At 43.3% G+C, this 23,726-nt stretch overlaps 1 protein-coding gene across 2 annotated transcripts in view; it reads right to left on the bottom strand.

Annotated features, from left to right (window-relative positions):
* ACSF2 (acyl-CoA synthetase family member 2) overlaps nt 1-23,726 on the bottom strand; it is a 122,664-nt gene that overhangs the window by 72,909 nt on the left and 26,029 nt on the right. For both annotated transcript variants that reach the window (XM_053302656.1, XM_053302657.1), the window contains exons 2-5: nt 10,383-10,578; nt 9,455-9,583; nt 8,190-8,243; nt 1,599-1,717 (exon numbers count right to left, since the gene is read on the bottom strand). In XM_053302656.1, the coding sequence (XP_053158631.1) occupies nt 1,599-1,717; nt 8,190-8,243; nt 9,455-9,583; nt 10,383-10,578 (498 nt within the window). The remainder of the gene's footprint in view (nt 1-1,598; nt 1,718-8,189; nt 8,244-9,454; nt 9,584-10,382; nt 10,579-23,726) is intronic.

Here is a 23,726-nt window from a genome sequence, read left to right as displayed (position 1 = left end):
ACATCTCTATAGTTCTCCAGAACTTCTCAAGGACTACAGACAGCAGTTCCGAAAGTTGCTCAGTAAGTCATTATAACAACGTAGGGTGCAATTCATCCAGTCCTGAAGACATGGACATATTTAAGATAGCACAAGATGTATTATTTCTTTGAGTGATTGTGTGAGCACTTTAGGAGTGTGCAAGCTGGCTTGGTTTGAGCCGGCTCAGCTTGACAGGTTTGGGGTCAAATCGGACTGGCCTTGGCCGGTCTAAGTTCGAACCAAACCAGGCCTGGTTTGAACTGAGCCAGCTCAGTGTTCTACTGGCAAAGGGGAAGGGGGGCTTTCCTAGGGATAGAGCAGGTGCGAGGGGAATAAGTAACTACTTACAAGTGCCAGCAGATGTGGTGGGGGTGGCCCACCCACCTCCACTGGCCTTCCCAGAATAGGCAGGGCCAGCGGCAGCCTGGTTCGGGCCCCTGCACACATGTGGAGGCAACAACAAATATTTATATACCGCTTTGCAACAAAAGTTTCCAAAGCGGTTTACAAATAAATAAATAAGATGGATCTCTTATTATTTATAATAAATAAATACATAAGATGGCTCCCTGTCCCTAAATGGCTCATGATCTTAAAAGAAACACAAGATAGACACCAGCAACAGTCACTGGTGGTACTGTGCTGGGGGTGGATAGGGCCAATTACTCTTCTCCTGCTAAAGAAAGAGAATCGCCACATTAAAAAGGTGCCTCTTTGCCCAGTCACCAGGGTGACTTCTATTTTAGTGACCTCCATGCATGGTCACTAAAATGTCCTCCACGCGTGCACAGAGGCCCAAAAGGGGCCACCAGTAGTCCTGCCTTCTCTGGGGGAGGGAATCCTACCCTGCCTCACTGGATTCCCCTTTACCAGTAGAGCTCTGAGCCGGTCGAACCAGTTTGGTTTGAATACAAAACAGGTGCAGTTCAACCAGGCACAAAACCAAACCGGGCTGGGTCCTCTTGAATCTGATCCAGATTCAAGCCGAACTGGCAAAACTGGTTTTGTGCACATCCCTAAGTGCTTGCTCATTCTCAGCTGATATTTCCTTTCATTTTGGCACCTCATCCAGATAAAAAACAACGGGGCAATTCACAGAACCACACACATATGTGGTCAGGCAGGCGGGGGCAAAGGCAGGGTTCAATGTACCTTCCTCCAGACGACTGCTCTAAGCCCCTGTGACATGCAAACCATGTGCCCAAACAACCAGCGCCGCCAGGAGTCATTGTCACAGCCTCAAAAATCCCACTGTGCACTGCGCGCTGAATGCAGTGCACTGAGGGATTCCCCCAGGAGATGAGGGATCTAGGCACCCATCTCTGCAAGCAGTTTGCACTGACACATGATCCTGGGAGCCAGGTTAAGGGTGCATTTGTGCCCTTAACCTTGGCGAACAGCTGCGTTTCGGCACTGAGTTTAGCACCTCAGCACCACCGGGATCCATGTAAATCCTGGCGATTCTCATGGGCAGCCAAGCCAGACTTGGCTGCTTAAGTTCGGCTTGGCTGCTCATAAAGAGCTCAGTTGTGGACTTGGAAGAGGCCAAGCGGAGGAAATGGACATGCAGCACTTACCTCTTGCTCTTTATTGCCCCTGGACTAGATTGTTCCAGTTCAGGGCAGACCTTCTTCAAGATCTCATAGTATCTCTGTGTTTTAAATTGTGTAGGGAACACCAGTGCTTTGCAGCTAACCTAGAGAGACATAAGAATACAGCAATGAGATGCAAGCCAGATATGCAATTGGGTTAACACCAGAGATGAAGCAGTGGGCAGAATTCCATTATAACTCAGAGGGGTTATGTGGCACTTGCACACTAAACCGAGGGAAAGCCACACAGACAGGCAGGTATTAACTCTTTTCATTGCATTCTGATCAGTTTTTCCTTGCACTTGGTGTTATGTACCCTCTGTATACTAAGTATTTAATTAAAGTGAAGAACTGTTGAGCTAGAAAGGATTTATTACTTATCTTAAAATAATAATATCTTTGCCCAGAAATGGATGCCCAAGAAAAATAATCCGAGCAGAAATAACATTTTAAACCTTGCAATAATGCAAGTACTGCTATACCACCACATCCAAACAGATTGGCCGATATAAGGAACATCATGAGCCACAAAAAGTGGCAGCATAGCTGTTTGAGAGACATTTATATTGAAAAATCAAGGAAGCAGCTTTCTTGATGTATTAAAGGGGACAACAATACATGCATACATAAAATACTTTCCCAAATCCAAATATGGTGACCATTGGACTCTAAATATGAAAATAAATATGTAACCAAAGAAGAAAATGCCATAATTTCTTAGTAGAAGAATATTCTGTTTGAAATACCATTCCCAACCACAAACTTCTGATGCATCAAAAAAAAAGAGAGACCCCATAAAAATGTCCTTGACCCTAAACCAAGTAAGAAGCACACAATCCAGTGCTTTATGGTCTATGTAGATAAGGGTATTTGAAACGTCTCCATTCAATTTTATGGAAGAAAGTAAATATAGACTAACTCACTAGATTACCCAACATGGGTAACAACAGTGCAGTCCTATACATACTGTTACCAGGAGTTGGTCTGAAGACACACAAAGCAACAATCTAACTGAAACTAAGCAGGTCTGGGGGTGGTCAATGCCTAAATGGAAGGCTACCTGGGAAATCCATATATATCAGCTCGGTTCCATCATGGAAGGAAGGTAGGAGATAAACTATTTCTCTGGAAGTAAATCTCACTGGCTGACATGTTAAGGAGAATTACTTAAAGAAGTCTCATTGAAATTAAAAGAACAAGTTAGGTATTGCCTTTAAATTTCAATGGAACAACTCTGAGTAACTTTCCTCATCATGTCAGCCATTGATTTCAATGGGAACATGGTTATTTTTTTTAACTGACGAGCAAATAAAATTACACACATACACTTTGCAATGTGATCAGTGTAAGAACAATAGCATATTAAAAGATCAGGAGTTTATCACAATTGTGTTTACTTACTTAATGTGTGTCCCTCCTTTACTTCCCTCCCCTTAACAACAGTAAGGTCATTCACACAGCCTTCTGCTGGGCCAGGTGGGAAGAAGGAAGGATAGCACCTACCTTCCCCTCACCGATGATCCAGTGGCAATCACAGACGCGCATCCCACGTGCCCACATAACCGCTGCTACCATGAGCCATGCAGTGATTTGGAGGCCAGGAAAATGCCTCCAGATATCCCAAAATGCACCACACGACAAGCACGAAGCACTGAGGGATTCAGCTGTGAGTCAGGTGCTTTAGGCGCCCGGCTCTGTATCTGCGAGGACTGCATGTACCCTGTACATGGGTAAGCACAACCCTGTACGTAAAAAGTCTGGTGAAAATCCTAGACTTCCCAGGGAAGCAGCACCCAGGTTGCCCTTGATTTGTTGAAAAAGCAGTCAAACCAGTTGTTTTGATGAAACAATACTCAAAAAATTGAGTGTTCAGCCAGTGGGAACAATGGGAAAAAGTTGGTTGCCTACCACCCAACCCACAAAAGAAATGGACAAGCAGGCAATTTTGAACAATTATTTTAACATTTCCCCCAAACCCCCATAGGATCCCCATAGGAGCCTGTACCCATCAGGAAGAATGGGGTGTTTCAAGTTTCCCCATTGTTCCCTATGGCCAGAACAAGCTGCACCCATAGAGTGCACACAAGTTTTGCACTGCAATTTACAATGCATTTTGCAACCCTGCCTTGAAAAACACTGCAGAAGCACACATTAGAAGGGAATCTGTCCCTCCCAGCACAGAACACAAATTTCAAACACAGTCCAAAAATGCCCCCCTCCAAAAAAAAGAATCACTGACCCAGAATCTACTGTAAGCCACAGTGCCTGCACTACAATAACATCACTGGCACAAGTTGCTCTCTCACATACAATTATGACTCCTTACAAAAGCTGCCACAGCAACACCCTTAGAAGCAACCATAGCCATAAGCTCAACTAGAGCAACTTCTGCCACATTTTGACTGAGTACACCTTGCAATGCAGATTGCAGAGCAGACCAGAGCAGTGAGTGAAGCAGAAGTTAGTCTCAAGGCTAGACATGAAGCTCATCACAGCAATCACTAAGAAATATTACACACACAGAGCGAGAGCTGCCACTGTCCATATCTCATCACAACACTATCTCACAAACAAAACAAATCACAACTCAAGGAAGTCAGGCACCCAAGTTCTGCATTTTTCAATCTGAGATTCAGCAAAACCAGATAGTTATAGCAGCAAAAGCATATCATATTAGAGAAAACCACAAAATCAAACCTTCCTTCCATCCTGATATATCCTCTGCAAGAGAGGCTCTCTGCTTCACAGTCCCTTTAAATACATTTTTAAACTCCCTCCTTTTGGATCCTCCCCCCACCCAGACCAGTGGGAGCACAGTTGCCCATGACAATACTTGATTTGTAGAATAACAAGCCAACCAAGCAAGGAGATCACAAGCCAATCAGAAGCCAGTGCCAGAAAATCAATCAGAAAGGGAAAAACAGGCCTCCAAAATGGTGCTCAAAACATTTCAACTCAAAAGTTTTGTTTTGTTCTGAGCTCGAAACAGGCCCTTTATTTAAAGGGTGTTTTGTTTTGAGCTCAAAATGGTTCATTTTGAGTTGAAACGTTTCAATGTCAAAACGTTTTGCACATCCCTGGAGCAAGTCCCACTTAAATTAAATTAGTTAGTTAAATTAGTTAAATTGTTCTACCTTTCATTTCATCAGTTTATTAATTGTTCTGCCTACCATGAAGTATGAATACTATCTGAGCAGGTAACAAAGACAGATAAAAACAATTCACTGGAAAAACGATAATTATTGGCTAACATCCTGATGGTGCACTTTTGTAACAAAGTTGCACTTGCATTAGAAGGTTGAGGAGCTCTGCAAAGTTCTGGTACCCTGTGATGTTGCACAACTGCTAGTGACAGACCTCCTCCAGGATGTACAATAGTCTTGAGCAACAGTCTTAACAGTCCTTGAGCAACTTGTCAACATCTTCTGCGAGTGCAATGCCTTGTCTCCAACCGATGTTCCATTCTTTGCACAACATCCTTGCATCTTAAGCTATCTGACTTGGATTATGCTAACACAACACCAATCTGGAATGCAAGCTCCTGGCACAGCAGAACTTGCCCATGCAGCATCCCTGTGCAAATGCACCATTAGTAAGGGCATTGGCCATTGTTAGCATGCTATAGCTCAATATTATTGTAATGGTCTATAAATGGCAGATTTAAAAGCAGAGTAGAAGATAAAAACCAATGTCATATAACATTGAACAATGCATATATTGCACGGTACTACTACTACTACTTTTCCAACACACCAAAAATGGCACTGCACTGTAGGAAGAAAAATGGCCATTAATGAATTTGATTGATCCAATCTCCATTCTGGAATGTGCTATAGGATTTATATTTCTATTAAAATGTATAGGCTGCTTTTCAGGCTAAAGGGCCTCAAGGTAGTATACAACAAAGTAAAATACATATTTAAAAACAACATTAAACACCAGAAGCTAAACAGCGCGCGCACACACACACACAGAGAGGAAGAAAGATACAATTAAACCTCAGAACCAAAACAGCCTGAAAGGGAGCGTCCTCACATTCTCAGTAACTTCAAAGGAATTATTTTCAATTGGACTGCCAGGAAAGTGTTAAATACCCCCTCCCCTGTGGTCCCAGTTCCCCTCCTTACAGCTGCCACATTAAAAATAAAAATAAAAATTAGAAGAACACATTATGTGTTTAGTATCCCAAAATATGTTGTGCATTAATTTAGGGTCAAATTAGGGTTTGACCCTAAAGTTACAACAAAAAAAGAGAGAGGAAAACCTCTGATATGTACACAATATGGATGTATAATACACAACATTTTGAAAATATTTGTAGCAAAGTGGAGGTGAAAAATATGGAAGGAAGAAGTTATTCTATTCTTTTTCTATCAACAGAACTCATAGAAAAAAATTAAATGCTCTTGTTTACAGTGCTCCAACAAAAGATTTTAAAATGCAAAATAAATATATATATTATCTATGTATTTGTTGCATTTTATAGTGCCCAAATCAGCAATCTCTAGATTTTCTTCGCCTTTTACTGTGTTTTTGTGGGGTGTCTTCCCTCCTCCTCCCTCCTGCTTGACTCTAAATCTACAAACCAACCTATGAAAGGGCTATAAATGAACAAAGCATGCTCTAAAGATGAAACTGCAACCATGCAAAGCTCAAAAAAGGCTGTTGCATTGTTCTGTTCCAAAATGGAACACCCTTCAAATGCAGGGCTCATTCTTACTGCTTCCAAAACATTTCCCCTCCACGTAGGAAAGCAAGGGCATGTTCTATGGGAACCTTTGCAGCGTTTGAATCCATCTATTATATTTTAGACTCTAAACTCCAAGCTAAGTAAGAAAGCAGAGTCCAAGAGGCCTCTTAATCCTAACAGGATTAATTTTATTTACAATACACTTAATAGCTTTAATCCCTCATTATTAGGGATAAGAAACCAGAATGGCCTAATCAGTAATGGGTTCCCTGCATGGAAATGATCTGTGCTGTTCAGGGAACATTTGAGACAACAGGTCCTTAAGCAACCAGCTCTCACATCAAAGATGAGGTTTATTTTGACCCTCTGCACCTCTTGCAGCACAGTTCTAGCAACTGAAAAGCAAGTCTTGGATGCTTGCATCTCGTTCTGGAAAAATGTGAAATGGCTGCTAGTGGGTTCTGGAGTTAGGCCTACCTGCTTGTTATTATTCAGGAAAACTATATTTTAGCATTAAAAATTGGCTCCTCCTTGGTCATTATGTTCTTTCAGGGACATCTAGTGAAACCAGATTTAGGACAGGAAAAGTAAGTACTTCTTCACATAATGCATAATCGGCTAATGGAATACCCTGACACAAGATACAGTGAAAGCCACTAGATAGGTGGTTTTTAAAAGAAGGATTAGACAAGTAATGGAGGACCTATAAAGGGGCTGCACAACTTTTCCCCTCCATCTGTTGTTGGACTACAACTCCCCCAAGCACAGAGGGATGATGGGAGTCAGTCCAAGAACAGCTGGAGGCTGAAGCTCAACAACCCTGAACCAAATTAACACTCACGTTCAGAAGGGGAGGGTTGTTGCTAGGGATGTGCCCGAACTGGTTCGGTGGTCCTTTTCCAGCCCACCGAACTGGTTCAGAGGTTCGGCAATTTGGAGACGGGGGGGTTACCTTTAAGGGACCGGGAGGATGCTCTTACCCCAACCACCACGTTTCCCCCGCTGGTGCTGTGCCCAAAATTGCTGTGCGGGGCGGGATGCACGCACACTGGCCACTTCCAGTTTGACATTGACCAGGGCGGCAAGAAGATATGCTGCCGCCCTGCGCAACGATTTTGGTCACAACTTCGGCAGAGGAAATACAGCAGGCAGGGAGGAGGTAAGAGCACCCTCCCACTCCCTTAAAGTTAACCCAGCCCCCTGCCACCGAACAGTGGGTCAAACAGTTTGTGCACATCCCTAATTGTTGCCTTCGTGCCCTAGTAATAAGCTTCCCAGAGCATCTGGCCAGGGTTAGAAAAGAGCACACACAACTGGGTGAACATTTGGGACAATCCAGCTGGGCTATTCTTATTTCATTCATTCTTTATTTTATTTTATTTTATTTTATTTTATATACCACCTGACTCCGAAGAGTCTAGGTTTGCCAGATTTCTTCCAAATTCCTAAAGTTCAATTCAGCAGAATTCCAACACCCCTTGAATGTCAGTTTTGGAAATAATTGGACTGGCATCCTGGCAAATGATGTCAGACTCCAAACAGCTAGAATGGAGCTTTAAAAATGATGGTGTCATTGGCAGGCAGCAGGGGGCATCTTTCCATCAATTTTCTCTGTTCTCAATCTACTGCCAATGAACTTCCTTTGAAGAACATATGTTTCAAAGTAGTGTAAAAGAGAAATATATCTCACATTTACCTATATTTTGTTCGAAACCAAAAAGTTTCAAATTCATCAGCCTTTCCCTTATTATCATTTCAGTTGCTATAGTCTATACTTTCTTCCAGAGCTGCTACTGTCCAAAACCATGTATTTCTAGAGAATCAAGTATTTTCTGAGATGGTGTTGATGGAATCAAGTAATATTGAGTGCAATGGGGCTTCCATACCTTCCTCAGCACAAACTCCAGTTCATGGGCTTGATAGGCTGGGTTCACAGACACCTGGAATGGTTAAGATGTGGCAAGATTACTCAGATATAGTATGTGGTTAGATAGGATGAGACAACAATAGGTTAGGGTCAGAGGTCAGAATTCCTATAGTACTAGTTTCAGAGAATAGGCTAGGCAAGTTAGGCCAAAATCACACATACATTTTAAAGAGGTGTAATTATCACTTAAGACTCTCCACTCACTTCAGTTAACAGATCCCAACAGTTCCCAATGTCAGGCAATTATTATTTTTTAAAATGTGAAGAAAGCAGAAAAACTAACATCTTCACCCAAAAACTAAGTTAGGCTCACATGGGGCAGACCAGGTGACTGGATATGCAAAAACATTTGGCAAGCTGCTGAAAAACATGGACATTCAAGGAGCACATGCCTAAGAACTATGGGAAACACACTGTAAAAGGTACACACTCACGGGGACACCCATTTCAGCAGGTATTGGTGAATTTGGATCCTGGGCCCAGTTCTTAGCTAAACAAGGACAACTTCCTGCCTGTGGTTGTTGAAGGATGCATTTGACCATGATTCGAGTATGGGTTGGAGCTCATTAAGTTATTTAAAAAGTGTACCATCTCACTGGCCTTCCCACAGCTCTCACCATTGTTATAACATGGTGGCATTACCCCCTTTGCTTAGCAGGATCTGGGCTGCTTTGAATTTGAACAGAAGACCACCTATGAGCACTGTAAGATATTCCCCTTAGGGGATGGGGTCACTCTGGTAAGAGCACCTGCCTGCTTGCATGCAGAAGGTTCCAAGTTCCCTCCTTGGCATCTCCAAGATAGGGCTGTGGGAGGGAAACTCCTGCCTGAAATTTGGAGAAGTCACTGCCAGTCTGTGTAGACAATACTGAGCTAGCTGGACCCATGGTCTGACTCGGCAGAAGGCAGCCTCCTATGTTCCTATGACCTGAAGATAACAGAGATGCCCATGGCTTTGGTCATTCCTTCTAGTCTTGAACTCATTAAATGGGTCATTAAACCAATAAGGTATTGGTTTCTGCATATTCATGGGATTATCTGACACAAATGCATTTAAAATTGCATTTCTGTCTTTCATACATGCACCAATAGCAAGAGAAAGATCCTGTAGATGTGCACAACTGCAATAATACATGCTTTAAGCTCTTTTCACTGGCATCATACTGCTATAGAGAGCTTCTGGACCACCTCCCAGCAAACCACTCAGAAAAAGGATGAACTTACCAGGATGATTCCTGCCTGAGCTGTGGCAAACTGCATTAGGACCCATTCATACTTGTTGGGGCCCCACATTCCCAGCCGGTCACCCTTTTTCAGGCCAAGGGCCAAAAGCCCTGCTGCTGCCTGCTCCACCTGGTGTATGCAAGAGAAAAGCAACTTCAGCCATTTGAGCAAGATGGGTAGGAAATTATGATAACATGAAATTAATGCTCTGCTTTGTGCACTTATGCAAGTATAGCAGGTTACATAGTTTAGAGGAAAATAATTAATATGCCTACCGTGTTACTGCTCCAAATCAAGTTAGTCAAAGAATACAAAATCATATCATTCTTACATTTCCAGTTGCCAGAAAACGAAATATCTAGTGAGGAATTCTATCAGCCATATTAATAAATCAGAACTAGTTTTTGATCTATAAAGTCCTAAATGGCTTGAGCCTTGTGTACCAAAGGCTGCAGTCATGTGCACACTTATTTGGGAATGACTTCTATTAAACCTAATGCCCTGCTTTTGGAGATCAAGGTTAGACTGAAATGGGACTGGAAAATTTACTTGGGAGTTTAATGCTTGGTCTGAACTTTTGTCTGAACCCAGGCCTTATGAAACCTTAGCCCCGGAATATATTTTCAGTTCTAAAAACTATGTAGAAAAACTGATTAGTCAGTTCACACGATCAAAAACTGCGTAGAACAAACATCCTATCCAGCTTTGGGAGCTTTGCAATTGCTTTCGATCATTTGCGAATAAACAACTAGGTAGGAAGAGCAGAGAGTGATTGTGCATGAGAGAGGACTTGGGTAGGATTTCCCACCTTGTTAAAATGCTGGATACTAATGCTGGGTAGGATTAAAATGAATAGATTGGAGTCTATAGATAGGTCTAGAATAGATTGAAGCAAATTCAATCAAACCAAGTAAACTTCAACACTTACATCTTGCTTAAACTGTGCAAAAGTCTTCCGAATTCCCTCAGTAGCAAACACTAAGGCTTCTTGTTCAGGATTCCGGTGAGTTGTTTCCTCCAAGCACTGATTCAGAGTTTTGGAGAGCAACTGAATTTTTGACACCCCATGGACATAGCTTTTGCTTGTTATGGGTGAGGTGGGTGGTGCATCAATTTGTAGAGCACTGGAAGAGAACAGGTGAGATCAGAAACTGTGGGAAGTAAAATCACGCATAGCTGGAAGGAAGGAAAAAAGAATTGGAGAGCATGGTTGTCTGCAGGAATTTTTTTGGGTGGGAGGGCAAAGCATATGCATATATTATTTACACACACACACACACACACACACACACACTATGTAAATATAAATGTAATCCAACCATACATTGAAGGAACAACTGCCCGCTTTGCCCCCACCTGTAAGCATGGTAGTGGTTCTATATAATTGATCCTTGACGTATGGAACACATACCCCTGGCCGTACCCTAGACACAGGCAGGGGGTACAGGAGGAGGGAAAGAAGCCCAGTGAGGAAGATGGACAAGAGTGCCTTATAGACCATGCTGTTCAGTCTTTGAGGCTGGCTACTGCCTGGACATGAGTGATAGTATCTGGAGGAGGAAAGGAAGGTGGAAGCCTGCCTCAGGAATATTCAGTCAATCAGTCATCTTTAATATGGTCCAAGACCAGCATAAGATAAAGCAGTAGAGCATGATTAAAACAAATTATGAAACCATAAAACTATCTTATTTTAAATTTTTACTCTAATGCTATAAAGCATCTAAATAGGAACAATGAACATAATAATATAATCAGCAGTTTAAAACTATGCAGAGCTGATGCCAGGAAATGGCCTAGCAGTCACAACCCGGTGGATCCTACACGCTCCCGTGCAGAACTTGGCGGTGTTATATGTGAAGGCTGGGTCTTCAACCAAGAGCAGCAACCGGGTATAGGCATGGTTTGAGCAGACAGGGTACTTGGGAAACAGTGGAAATATAAACTTGGCCCAACTGCCTCTGTAAAAGCCCCCCCCCCAAAAAAAGAGTACATGTTCGGTGGTTTCTACCTGCCCAGTGTCACAGGGACAAAGTCTCTCTGCAATTGGGACCTTTCTGAATTTGCCTTCCAGGAGGGATTGAAAGGGCATGACAATAGTTGAGGGTATAAGCCCTTCTGTGGCTAGGGATTTCTAGCTGTGACAGGAACACAGCGGGGGAGGCAGAGTATCTGATTCTATCCGAGGACAGGAAGGATGGAACCCTGCCTAGGTCAGGGTTGAACTCAAGAGGATGAGTTCTGTGTTTGGGTCCAAGGAGCTATGTTGTTGCTGTAAAAAGAGCACACATGGAGTTATTCTGTAACAACTATTGTTACACTGGAGTTATTACTACCTTGTTGAAAGCTTTTAGAGACCATAAAAGTTCAACAGAACATTGTTCTTCTTAACTCTGAAATTCAGTAACAACCTAAGGAGAACTGCACCCGCAAATGTATGTCTCAGTGGTCTCAGAATGCTGATCAAACATGCATAGCACTCATAAAGGATAGAGAGCTTCAACTCTCCTTCTCCTGGTTGATGACTGGAAATTCTTGTTTTCTTGGAGCAATCACATCCACTAATCTAGCATTAATTAATAAAATCTGCTCTTGTTGAAGGTTAAATGAACCTCCACCCAATTTACAAGCATTGCTTCAGAGCAGGGGCATAGCTATAATTGAGTGAAGGGGTTCAAAGAACCCAGGGCCCCCAGCTCCTGAGGGCCCTCCAGCTCCATCCCTCACTATCTTCTAGATTATCTCACTCACTCTGAGGGGCTGCCAGAGAGAGGGGTAAACACAGGCCCCCTCTCCCCTAGCTACACCCTTGCTTCAGAGGTTTCTCATCAGTGGGTGTAGTAAACAAGGATCAGGGATGTTTTTTTCCTGGTAAGTGACTTTTCACTTGACATGAATTGAGGGGTTTTGTGAGGGGGGTGGAAACTGAGTGTGTTACTTTTCTGCTGCAGTTCAGTTGATCTGGTAGGTTTCAGCACATTTCCCCCCTTAAGCTGTGGGCTGCTGTAACAACAACCAAAACTAAATCTCTAATAGATGCGTTAAAGACAGGCAAGGCCCCTGGAAGTGAATGTGTTTTACCAGAGACAATTAAGGCAAATCTAGAGTAGTGGATCCCAGTTTTGGCCTCTTTATTTACCCACATTGGCCACACAACACATGTCCCCATAGATTGGGGGGTTATAGTCATAGTCCCTTTATATAAGAGTGACAACAAGGACAATCCAGACAACTACCATCCAATTAAAACTGTATGCAAGACTCCTCCATCGGAAATTTCAAGAGTGTTAAGAAATGGAAGATATCTTAAGTAGGGTGCAAGCTGGTTTTAGGGAAGGGTGTTCTACAGTTGATCAGGTGCTGGTGTTGCAACATTTAGTGGTAAAATATTTTGATCAAAGTCCACTCTTTATGTGGCATTTGTGGACTTTAGGTTCACGTTTGAGTTCATTTCAAAGCAGATTTTAAGGAAAATATTTAAAGCAACTGATATAGATAGGTGTCTACTTCTACTCATTCAAAAGTTGTATTCCAACACTTCGTTGAGAGTAAGATGTAACCCATAGGGGTTATTATTGAATGTAATATCTGTGAAGAAGGGAGTCAGACAGGTCTGCATTCTGGCTCCCTCTCTTTTTAATTTTTTTATTTCTTCACTGGCCACTAGCCTGGATAATCCACATTTTCATGCTCCAACATTGGCAGGTACTCAGGTTCCTCTATTGCTTTATGCAGATGCTGCTGCAGTAATTTTACACACACCAATTGGCCTGAAGAGAGCTCTTAGGAGTGTGTCTCAATATTGTTTGGAAAATCGGCTGGAGATCAATTATCAGAAAACAAAAATTCGGATTTTTACCAAAGGATGTCAAACAATAAGTTGGAGGGTAATAGAATTAAACAGGTGCACATCTTTAGATATCTGGGGGTGGTTTTTAGTGCCATGGGCACTTGGAAGCCCCATACAAGCAATGCCATGCAGTCAGCTCAGAAAAGCTCTGCAGCTATTTTAAGATTCTATTATGGTAAAAGTGGAGAATTGTTGCCAGCTGCTCTGAAGCTGTTTGGGGCCCAAATTTTATATGGCAAATGTGGTTCAATGTTGTCAAGTGTAATGTGATGCACATTGGGACAAAAAACCCCAACTTCACATATACGCTGATGGGATCTGAGCTGTCGGTGACTGGCCAGGAGAGGGATCTTGGGGTTGGGGTGAAAGTGTCAACTCAGTGTGCAGCAGCTGTGAAAAAGGCCAATTCCACGCTAGGGATCATTAGGAAGGGGACTGAAAATAAAACGGCTAATATTATAATCCCCTTATATAAAACTATGGTGCGGCCACACTTGGAGTACTGTGTACAATTCTGGTCACCACATCTAAAAAAGGACATTGTAGAACTGGGAAAGGTGCAGAAGTGGGCAACCAAGATGATCGGGGGCCTAGAGCAGCTTTCTTATGAGGGAAGGCTACAACACCTGGGGCTATTTAGTTCAGAAAAAAAGACAACTACGGGGAGTTATGATAGAGGTCTATAAAATCATGCCTGGTGTGGAGAAAGTGGATCGAGAGAAATTCTTCTCCCTCTCACATAACACTAGAACCAGGTGTCATCCCATGAAATTGATTGCCAAGAAATTTAGAACCAACAAACAGAGGTCGTTTTTCACACAATGCATAATCCACTTGTGGAATTCTCTGCCACAAGATATGGTGATAGCCAACAACCTGGATGGTTTTAAGAGGGTTTTGGATAACTTGATGGAGAAGATGTCTATCACCTGCTACTAGTCTGAGGGCTATAGGCCACCTCCAGCCTCAGAGGCAGGATGTCTCTGAATACTAGTTGCAGGGGAGTAACAGCAGGAGAGAGGGCATGCCCAACTCCTGCCTGTAGGCTTCTAGCGGCCTTTGGTGGGCCGCTGTGTGAAACAGGATGCTGGACTAGATGGGCCTTGGGCCTGATCCAGCAGGGCTGTCCTTATGTTCCTATCCTAACCTCATGCTCAAAAGTGGAAAGAAATCTATTTTGGCTAGCAAGCAGGACTGGTGTACCAGTTTCTAGGCCCAGATTAATATTTTTTAAAATAAGGTCACTTCTTTATAATTGCTTTATGGGGCCAAAAACTTCTTCTCTAAATAGTGCGAGGGGGAGGGGAGATGAACCACCTACAACACTGCTTTTACATTCAACTCTAAGAATTTAGTTAGATAGATAGATAGATCTACCGACTGCTGGTATTTAAGTAGGAGGGAAATAGTGGTTCCCAGAGAGCATGGACCCCCAGTGTGAGCTGCAACTTGCAGCCATTTCCATGTTGTCAATAGCTGGAAATGTTGGGTTCCCTCCACCCAGGGGCGTAACTATAATAAGGCAAGGAGAGACAGTTGTCTGGGGGCCCAATGCCTTGGGGGGGCCCCAGAGGCAAGTCACATGACTGATTCACCCAGCTGCGCACCCGCCCGGGCTTCCTTCAGTTGTATTCACCCTCCGAAACTGATGTGAATGTTAAGACCTGGAGCTACCAGAACAGCACATCTTTCTCTAGTACCATTAAGGCACATAGGAGAGATAGATGGATAGAATACACATATATACATACACACACACACACACACCCCTCTATCTATCTATCTATCTATCTATCTATCTTTTACTATGCTTTTTGTTACCACTATTCAGCCTCATTTAAAATGTATTTACTTCATGAGCTGAGCTTCAGTGAGGGGGAAACATTTTAAAATCTTGTCTCTGGGCCCACTCCAACCTTGCTATGCCTCTGCTTCCACCATTCAGCATTCATAACCAAGAGCTGAAGTTGGGCAGAGAATGTTGGGTAGCAGAGGGAATCCGGAGCTGGTAACCTGACATTTCCGGCTTCATTGTATTCATGGAGAGATTTTTTGTGCCTAGAATTCTGGGGTGCCTCAGCTAGGGATGTGCACAAAACCAGTTTTGCTGGTTCGGTTTGAATTTGAACTGGATTCGAACTGACCCGGCCCGGTTCTGTTTTGGCACCAATCTAACTGGACACAGTCCGGTTCAACTGCCAGACTGGTTCGAACTGGCTTGGTGGTCTACTGGTAAAGGGGAACCTGGTGAGGGTTAGGGGGGCCTGCCTAAGTCTAGAGGAGGTGGGAGGGGAGTCAGTAATTACTTAAAAGTATTATTTGTTGTGGTGAGGGTGGATGGCAGCTTCCCCCCCACCCCCAATGGCCTCCCCCAGAGTGGGTAGGGCAAGCAGTGGCCCGCTTCAGGCCTCTGTGCATGCGTGGAGGTCACTAAAATGGCCTCCATGTGTGTGCAGAGGCCCGAACTGGGCTGCCAGTGGCCCTGGCTACTTTGGGGGAGGCCAGAAGGAGTGGGGTGGAACTGCCACCCTCCGACCCCTGCAGCCACCTTAACAAAAAGTACTTGTAAGTAGTTACTGACTCCCCTCCCACTCCCTCTAGGCTTATGGAAGTCCCCCTGCCCCTTTACCAGTAGAGCACCCAGCCAGTTCAGTTCAAACTTGAACTGGCCAAGGCTGGTCTGGTTTGACCCCAAACCCGTTGAGCCAAGCTGGTTTGATGTCAAGCCAGTAGGAGAGAGGGCATGCCCTCACCTCTTTCTTGTGGGCTTTCCAGAGGCATCCTGTGGGCTACTGTGATTAGCAGGATGCTGGTCTAGATGGGCCTTGGGCATGATCCAGCAAGGCTTTTCTTATGGGTTTTTAAGCACATGTTATGGCAGGGATGGGGCATGATAGTGCACTCTTGAGGATGCTGTATGTATAGTGTCTGCAATTCATAATGTCTGAAAAGGATTATGTCTGTCTTAAATACAGAACTGAGAAATAACTCATGCCATATTACTGCTTTTAGGATCAGTAGGGCAAAACATCATCCTCTCAATCCTCCCATTCATGCAGTAAAACAGATTAACCATTTTTATTACAGTACAAGCCAAGATCATGATCATGATGCTGTGGAAGAATGAGGGTGATTAGGTAGGAACAAACAAACAGAGAAAGGTATAAACCAGCAGGCAAATGTTCAACAGACTAAACTTTTATTATTTGGAAATGGTTGGGCAGGCTAGATAAATAAAGGAAGGTGTTGTTTTTTTAAGTGCAGAAGAGAAGGCTATAAACAGGCAGTTTTGTATTTCCAGGAATTTTTCTTCCAAACCTGGAAACGAACCAAGACAAAAAAAATGTTGCATGGTTGCACTGTTAAGACACTAACACAAATAAATATAGTATTTAGAAGCCACTCTCCCATCTCCCAACCTACATGCCCTAGATCAGGGATTCCCAATGGGGGTACTAGGAGTGCTCCTAGGGGTATGCATGCAGAGTCCTCCTGCCTCTCCACACGGCAGCTGTACTATTGACCATCTGGGCATTTTTCACACCGCAGGCTTTACTGAGAATTCAAATCCAAAATATCACTGGAAAATGGTACATCGATCTCAAGCTGTGAAAGGATTTATTGATCAAAACCAGCACTTTGATGGGGGCTAACTACTCTGGTAGTTAGCGGAGCTGGCACAGCACTGGCTGCCTGTGTTGTTACCCGCTTATAGTCATTAAAAGACAGGACATTCTGCACTAGCTACAGTTTCTGGACAGTCTTAAGAGCAGTGCAATAGTCAGTCCCTGAGGCTACAAAAGCAGTTATAATTGTTGCAACGATCTTACTGTCCAAGAGGAGATATTCCCAGCTTATCAGATGTAAGGTGCTTCTAAACCACTGCCATGATTTATCGAATCAATACGCCATGCCATATTGATTCAGTAAATATCATGCCAGATCCAGGAGCAATTTCAGACTATATGCTCTCTCCAAAAGTGCAATATGTACACTGTCATGAAACCAGCCCTTGTTCTAGGCCCAGAGTTTCTTTTGAATCATATACCAGAATCCTCCTTGATTTTGAACCTGTTTATGCAGTAACTCCTGCATGATTTCTTAACTGTCAAAAACAGCCAAAAGGGGAGAATGAGTGAGACGTACTGTAAAGTGGCTCCCCATTGTCTGGCACACTCTGTAAGCATCAAGTAAATTACTTTCTCAAACTTGGGGTCTGATTCAGAGATGTGAATAGGAATGTGCATGAACCAGTTCAGAGGCCCCCTGTTACAGATCTTCGGACCGTTTTGAAGACCCGGTGGTTCGGCTGGTTTGACAGATAGGGCGGGGGGGGGGGGCGGGCGGCGTTACCTTTAAGGAACAGGGAGGGTGATCTTACACACACACACACACACACACACACACACGTACATTGTGTTTCCCCCACCGATGCTGTCCTTAAAAACAGCCCCGCAGGATGGCAGCGAACTTCCTTGCCGCCCCGGTGCCCATCAAATTGCAAGTGCTCAGTGCCCCCACAGTCCCCCCGCACCATCTCTAGTTTGATTGTCCATCAAAAGGTCCTGGCCCATCTGAAACCTCAGACAGCCTGAGCCATTTCCCCCAACACCCAAGCTGGATGTTGCACAGATAAATGAGTAACATGTAAATTAGCCCAGCTCTACAGTCTTTCCTATGCTACACTGGGAAAACACAAAACCATTCTTTTAAAAAACTAGGTGGGCTTGTGTCTTTTGGCCTTTGCTGCTGTTGTTCCGAGTGTTTGCCTCTTGAGACGACTTCTGCATTTTTTTAGTTTTCACCTTTGTTAGGCCCTTGGCTGATCCTAAGCTGCATACCTCCAGAGAGTGTGCCAACAGCTACTCTGCCCAGCTGAGTGGAGGAAGACTCTGTTCATGATGCAAGCTTTTTATTTCTAAACTTTAACCTGATGTCTAAGATCTATTAGTCTCCTGCCTAACATCAAGCAGAATGACACGGTACTTTGTATGTTTTGAAAAATTGCCTTTTTGCCTGTAAACGGTCTCCTTTTTATACTTAAACTAGATTTTTAATTACTTTAAACTTTGTGCTGGAAGTACCCAGTTCTGCCTTGCCCACAGTGCCTGTTCTGAGCAACAAGGTACTTTAAGAAGTTTTGAGGTATTTTTTGAGATATTGAGTTCATGTTAATCATGTTCATAAGTTCAATATATTGAGGTGGGGGTGGGGGCTGGCTCCAGATATAGATGTTCCTGAGGAATAATCTCATGTAGTCTGAAATATAGGGGAAGGGGTACAATGGCTTTATTCTAAACTCCCCAAAATGACACTGCTGGTTTTAAGACTGATGTACTTCCCTGTCTGAATTTAAAGAACTTCCCAAAAGTGTCTTTTTTTACTACCCTTAGCATATATCTTCTTTTACAACTTCTCCTAGTTCGAATCTGGTCTGATATTTTCTGCAGTTTTGCTAATTTGCTAAGTCAGATGATGCAGAGACCACTATAAAAGGCCCTTAAGACACACCCATTTTCTCAGGCTTTTAATTAATTTTAATTGGTTTTATATCATAAATGTTAATCATTTTATCCTGTTTTTATATTTGTTGCATTTTGACTTATGCACACCACCTAGGGATGCACATATCAGGAGGTACAGAAATCTGATAAACTACTAACACTCAACTTTGCAATTTTCACTAGATATTGTTGGGTTTTTTAACAGGGCAGTGGGGGAAGGAAACAGCACAGATCCCTTGCATAATTCAGTGCATACGGGCACAGGCAACACTTGTATTAGATGGGGCTCATAAAAAATACAATTGTGCTACAAGCAATGTAAAGCAGAAATGCTATAGACAAATGCAAAGTATCCTTTGGTATGCACTGCAATCAGGATCCAGCAACTTGAGTGCATCTGGAGCTCACTGTATTTTATCTGTCTATCTATCTTTCACATTTGTATCCTTCCCCAAACTTTAGTCTCTGGGTGGCTAGATACAGAAAGTTGTCTTAAACAGGAAATATACAAATGAATTTGTATACTTCTTGTTTAAGACAACTTGCTGCCTGACCCTAAGCCACTCCCCAGGTTCTTTATATTTTCTCTTGTTGCTTCTCCTGAATCCTGCCCCTACTACTTTCTAAGATCTACCAGAAATCTCTTTGCTTCCACTGACAATGCGACCAATCCAGAGGTAGAAGAGTAATGGAACATGGTGCACTGGCCACCGTCTGGGATGATCATCCAAGGAACTGCAGAGCCTGAGGCAAGGCACCAAATGCTTCCTTACCCAACATCCCTGGTGGGGGACAACTCCCTTTCAAAGCTGACTTTTGCAAGCTTTGAAAGTGGCATGGAGGAAGAAATTTTGCCAGCCACTCCTCTTCAATCCTTGTATTTCTTCTAAACTTTGCAAGAATTGTAAGTGGAGGTGGTCCTTGCAAAGCTTAGATCAGACCTGATGGGGGCAGCAGCAGGAGGGGGCATCTCACTGTTCTCCAGTAATCTGCTGCCTGAAGCAACTGCCTCCCCTTGCCTCATGAGGGGGCCACCCCTGGCCACAGTCATATGTTAGCCTTGGCCATTATGCAAGTGTGTGGACTACTGCAAAAGCTGTTTCATTTGTTGTGGGAGAAAGAGTCTTTGTCACTTTATCTGGCATTGTGCTCTGTAAAGCTGCTTGGAGACAGGCTCATCTTTGAGTTGAGGGAGCTTAATAGAATGAAGAATAATTGTAGAGCTGCCAGAAAAGAAAATATAGCCTGCCAAAATAGGTTTAAAGTTATTTAACTATATTACTTCTTACTGGGTAGAATACAACCTGCATGTTTACCCTTATATATGTCCACAAGAAAAGGGCTAGAGACTTACTTTCCCACCCCCACCCCACTAAAAACTGGACATTCAGAGAGGAGCCTGGGATATGCCTGAGAGGGTCATGCTCCCACAGGCTATCTGTGGCTGCAGCCTTGCTTGAGTGCAGATACTGGACTCTTGAACCTTCTAGAAGCCACTAATTTTTATAATTAGCATAATGTTTACTATTTTAAAACATATTAATGCTTTAAATACTTGGCAACAGGATCTTGGCAACAGGAGAACTAGTAACAGCCAAGAGTTCTTTTGTAAGCATGAAATGAGATTACAGAGATACAGCTGAAAGGGGGGAATGGAAGAAATAAAGCAAACACTGTTACAGAACAGTAACAAAGAGAAACTCTCCCTCTCAGATGCTCAGCAATCACAAGTGCTTGCGGGGGGCGGGGGGTACCAACTGTGCAAAACATTCAGCATCCCCGGAGACTAGACCCTAAGCAATATGAAAGGTTCGCATTCCATTTCTTTTGTAGTTTGCATGGGGGGTCTGAAGGAACAGTTAGAAACTGGCAACGCTTGTTCTTGGCATGGTGACTAAATGCTTGTAGTGAAGAAGGTTCAAGGAAAGCAGGATTTAGAGGGAGTTGAGGGGGGAAAGCTGCAGGGGGGGGACTTATTCCTGATTAAATGTATTTCCTAAAGTTTCTTCCTGCCATTTTAGATTTGCCAGCAGGATATCCAGATGCAAAGGAGATCTGGGCTCCTGTAATATTAATAGCTGTGTAGAAAGCGGGTGGGATTTCCTCTGCTACAGCTTATATGAGTACTGAAGTTAGGATGCCTCTGAGTACCAGTTGCAGGGGAGTAACAGCAGAAGAGAGGGCATGCCCTCAACTCTTGCCTGTAGGTTTCCAGTGGCATCTGGTGGGCCACTGTGTGAAACAGGATGTTGGACTAGATGGGCCTTGGGCCTGATCCAGTAGGGCTGTTCTTATGAAGGGACAGGAGCCCAATCCTCCTTTGCATTTGGGATGCCTGTTTGCCTTCCTATAAAAAAAACCACCCAACAACACCCAAATGTTTGCATGGGCTACTCCTGCACTACACAAGGACTAGTGTAATGATAGAATTACAAAGTATCTAGATTCGAATGATGTAAGGTTCAGAATCTTGTCAGTAGCACCCCTGAGGTCATTCACACATTTCAACACTGCTAACAAATCTTATCCTCTGGTCACACACCGAGCAGTGACCTTGCACAATTTTTGCAGCACCACTTGCCAGCCATCTCTTGCATTCTGAGAACTCATCTTTTTCCCTAGCCACCATGAAAGTAGTGGGTAGGTTCTCCTCCAAATGCAAGAGCTGGCCAACAGGTGGTGCTGCAAAAATCATGCAAGGTTCTACTTGGCATGTGGCCAGAGATACAGAAGAAAAGGGGAAATGAAAAAAAATTAAGTAAATACAGGTGGACCTCATTATCCACGGTGATACCTGCCAATTTCTGTGGGTAACGAAACTGTGGATAATGAGTCATGGAGTGAATGGCAATTGGGAAGTAAGGTTCCTGCAAGGCAAAAGTAGTCAGAAACATGGCAAAAAACAGCAGAAATAATTGAAATAAATTGCAGGTTTCCTGCTGACCAGCAATGCCCCTCAAAACTGCCAATTTGCTGTGAAAAATCACGGGGGGGGATCTTTTTTCTCAACAGAAGAGCCACAAAATAGCTCCTTTAAACAAAATGGTGGCCAAAAATGACCTCAGAGGTCATTTCCAGCCACCTAGGAACTGTGGAAACATGGGTTTTAACCCTTTTGTATCTGTGGATATCAAGGCCGGGTGCCTATTCTCCACTGCAGATATGTGGAATCATGAATAGCGGTACCATGATTAATGAGATCCACCTGTACTGTTACATATTGCGAAGGAGCAAAGAAGCCTAACCAAATGTGTAAGATTATGAGTAGGAAGATGTTTCTTCCTCACACATCTTCTCCTTCCTCACATGCCCCCATATCCTGCTTATTTTCTGTGTCTTTGCTTACAGCTGAGCCTATGCATGCTTCCTTGAGAATCAATCCCACTGAATTCATTGGGACTTGTTCTTCTTAGGTAAGCATGCAATGGGTTGCAACGTCACGGACTCTTGTTTAGCAATGGCCAAGAGCAAAATATATTTGCCAATAAAAAGTTATTCCCTGTAAAGTTAAACATTAAAGGAATTAGAAATGTATATTCTGAGTTGTCATGGCAGGAAGGAGACCTGGTCTAAAGGGAGGAGAGCTGGCCTTGTGGTAACAAGCCTGACTTGTCCCCTTAGCTAATCCCTGCTTATATATTAACGTGAGACTACATGTGAGAGCACTGCAAGTGCAAGATATTCCCCTTAGGAAATGGAGCCACTCTAGGAAGAGCATCTAAGTTCCAAGTTCCCTCCCTGGCAGCATCTCCAAGAGAGGGCTGAGAGAGATTCCTGCCTGCAACCTTGGAGAAGCTGCTGCCAGTCTGTGTAGACAATACTGAGCTAGATGGACCAATGGTCTCACTCAGTATATGGCAGCTTCCTATGTGTGAGGTACTTTGAGGGTGGGTATGTATTAGAATGGCAATTTGTGACAAATAGAAGGGATTTAAAAGTGTACTGATGTGTGACATACTTTACTGACAATCGTTCATTCTGTGAGGGGAAACAGGATAGAAATCCCCTTAGAGTACAGTGTTGAATTATAGAGCTTACTACCTTTGACCCAGTATCCCAATTTTGCATTATAATTTCAATCTAAAGGTTTAGAGGCAATTGCAATAATACAAGGGCCCTAAAGATGGTTTTTAAAAAATGAAAAATCATGCACATTGCTGGTTTCCTGATGGTTGTCAGGGGTGTCGAAGGAATGTCAACTTAAGTAAAGATAGCGGAGTTCACTTTTCAAATTAAACTGCTGCATTCCTTTAACAGTATTTGCACAAATTATCTCAGATATCAGCAAATGAGCCAAGAACAGCACAGGGTCCTGCAAGAAGGGAGCAAAAACATGACATGAAGAGAACCAACTTAGTTCTCATCAGCATCTAGAAAGGGTAAGCAAGCTTAGAAATACATGAACTTTAAGTGCTTGCAAGATAAATGATCTAGATACCAGAACCATCAGAAGTGCAGTTGGTGGGGATTCAAGGTGGTCTTTTGGGGTGCAGCACCCAGGCTGTGGAACTCCTTGTCCCAGGAGGCCCACTTAGCCTCTTCTTCACTGGTGTTTCAGCAGATGGTGAAAGTCATTTTGCCTCTGTGTGTCCTTAAGTTGGCATTAGCTTTACTCTCCCATGATATTAATTGCTGTTCTCCCCCACCCCCATTTGTGTGGTTTTAATGGATTTTTACCCAATTGCTTTTTGATTTAGTTTTAATTTTGATTCTTGTAAATTGCATGGTGGTATGGGAGCTCTCTTTGCTGACCAAACAGCAGGGTCTAACTATTTAAATAAACAAAATCATTCTCCCCCTGCCCCAATATTTAAAAAGGGAAGTAATTAAATCTAGAGGACATCATAGCAGTAAATAAATGAGAAGCACCACAACTTTAGCTTGGCTGACCTAAAGCAACCCTTTACTCCTGCTGATTTAG

Source organism: Hemicordylus capensis, chromosome 2, assembly GCF_027244095.1.
Source record: "Hemicordylus capensis ecotype Gifberg chromosome 2, rHemCap1.1.pri, whole genome shotgun sequence".
NCBI classification, from domain to species: domain Eukaryota; kingdom Metazoa; phylum Chordata; class Lepidosauria; order Squamata; family Cordylidae; genus Hemicordylus; species Hemicordylus capensis.
Note: the sequence above shows the minus strand (reverse complement) of the source record. Positions and strands in the feature narration are given on the sequence as shown.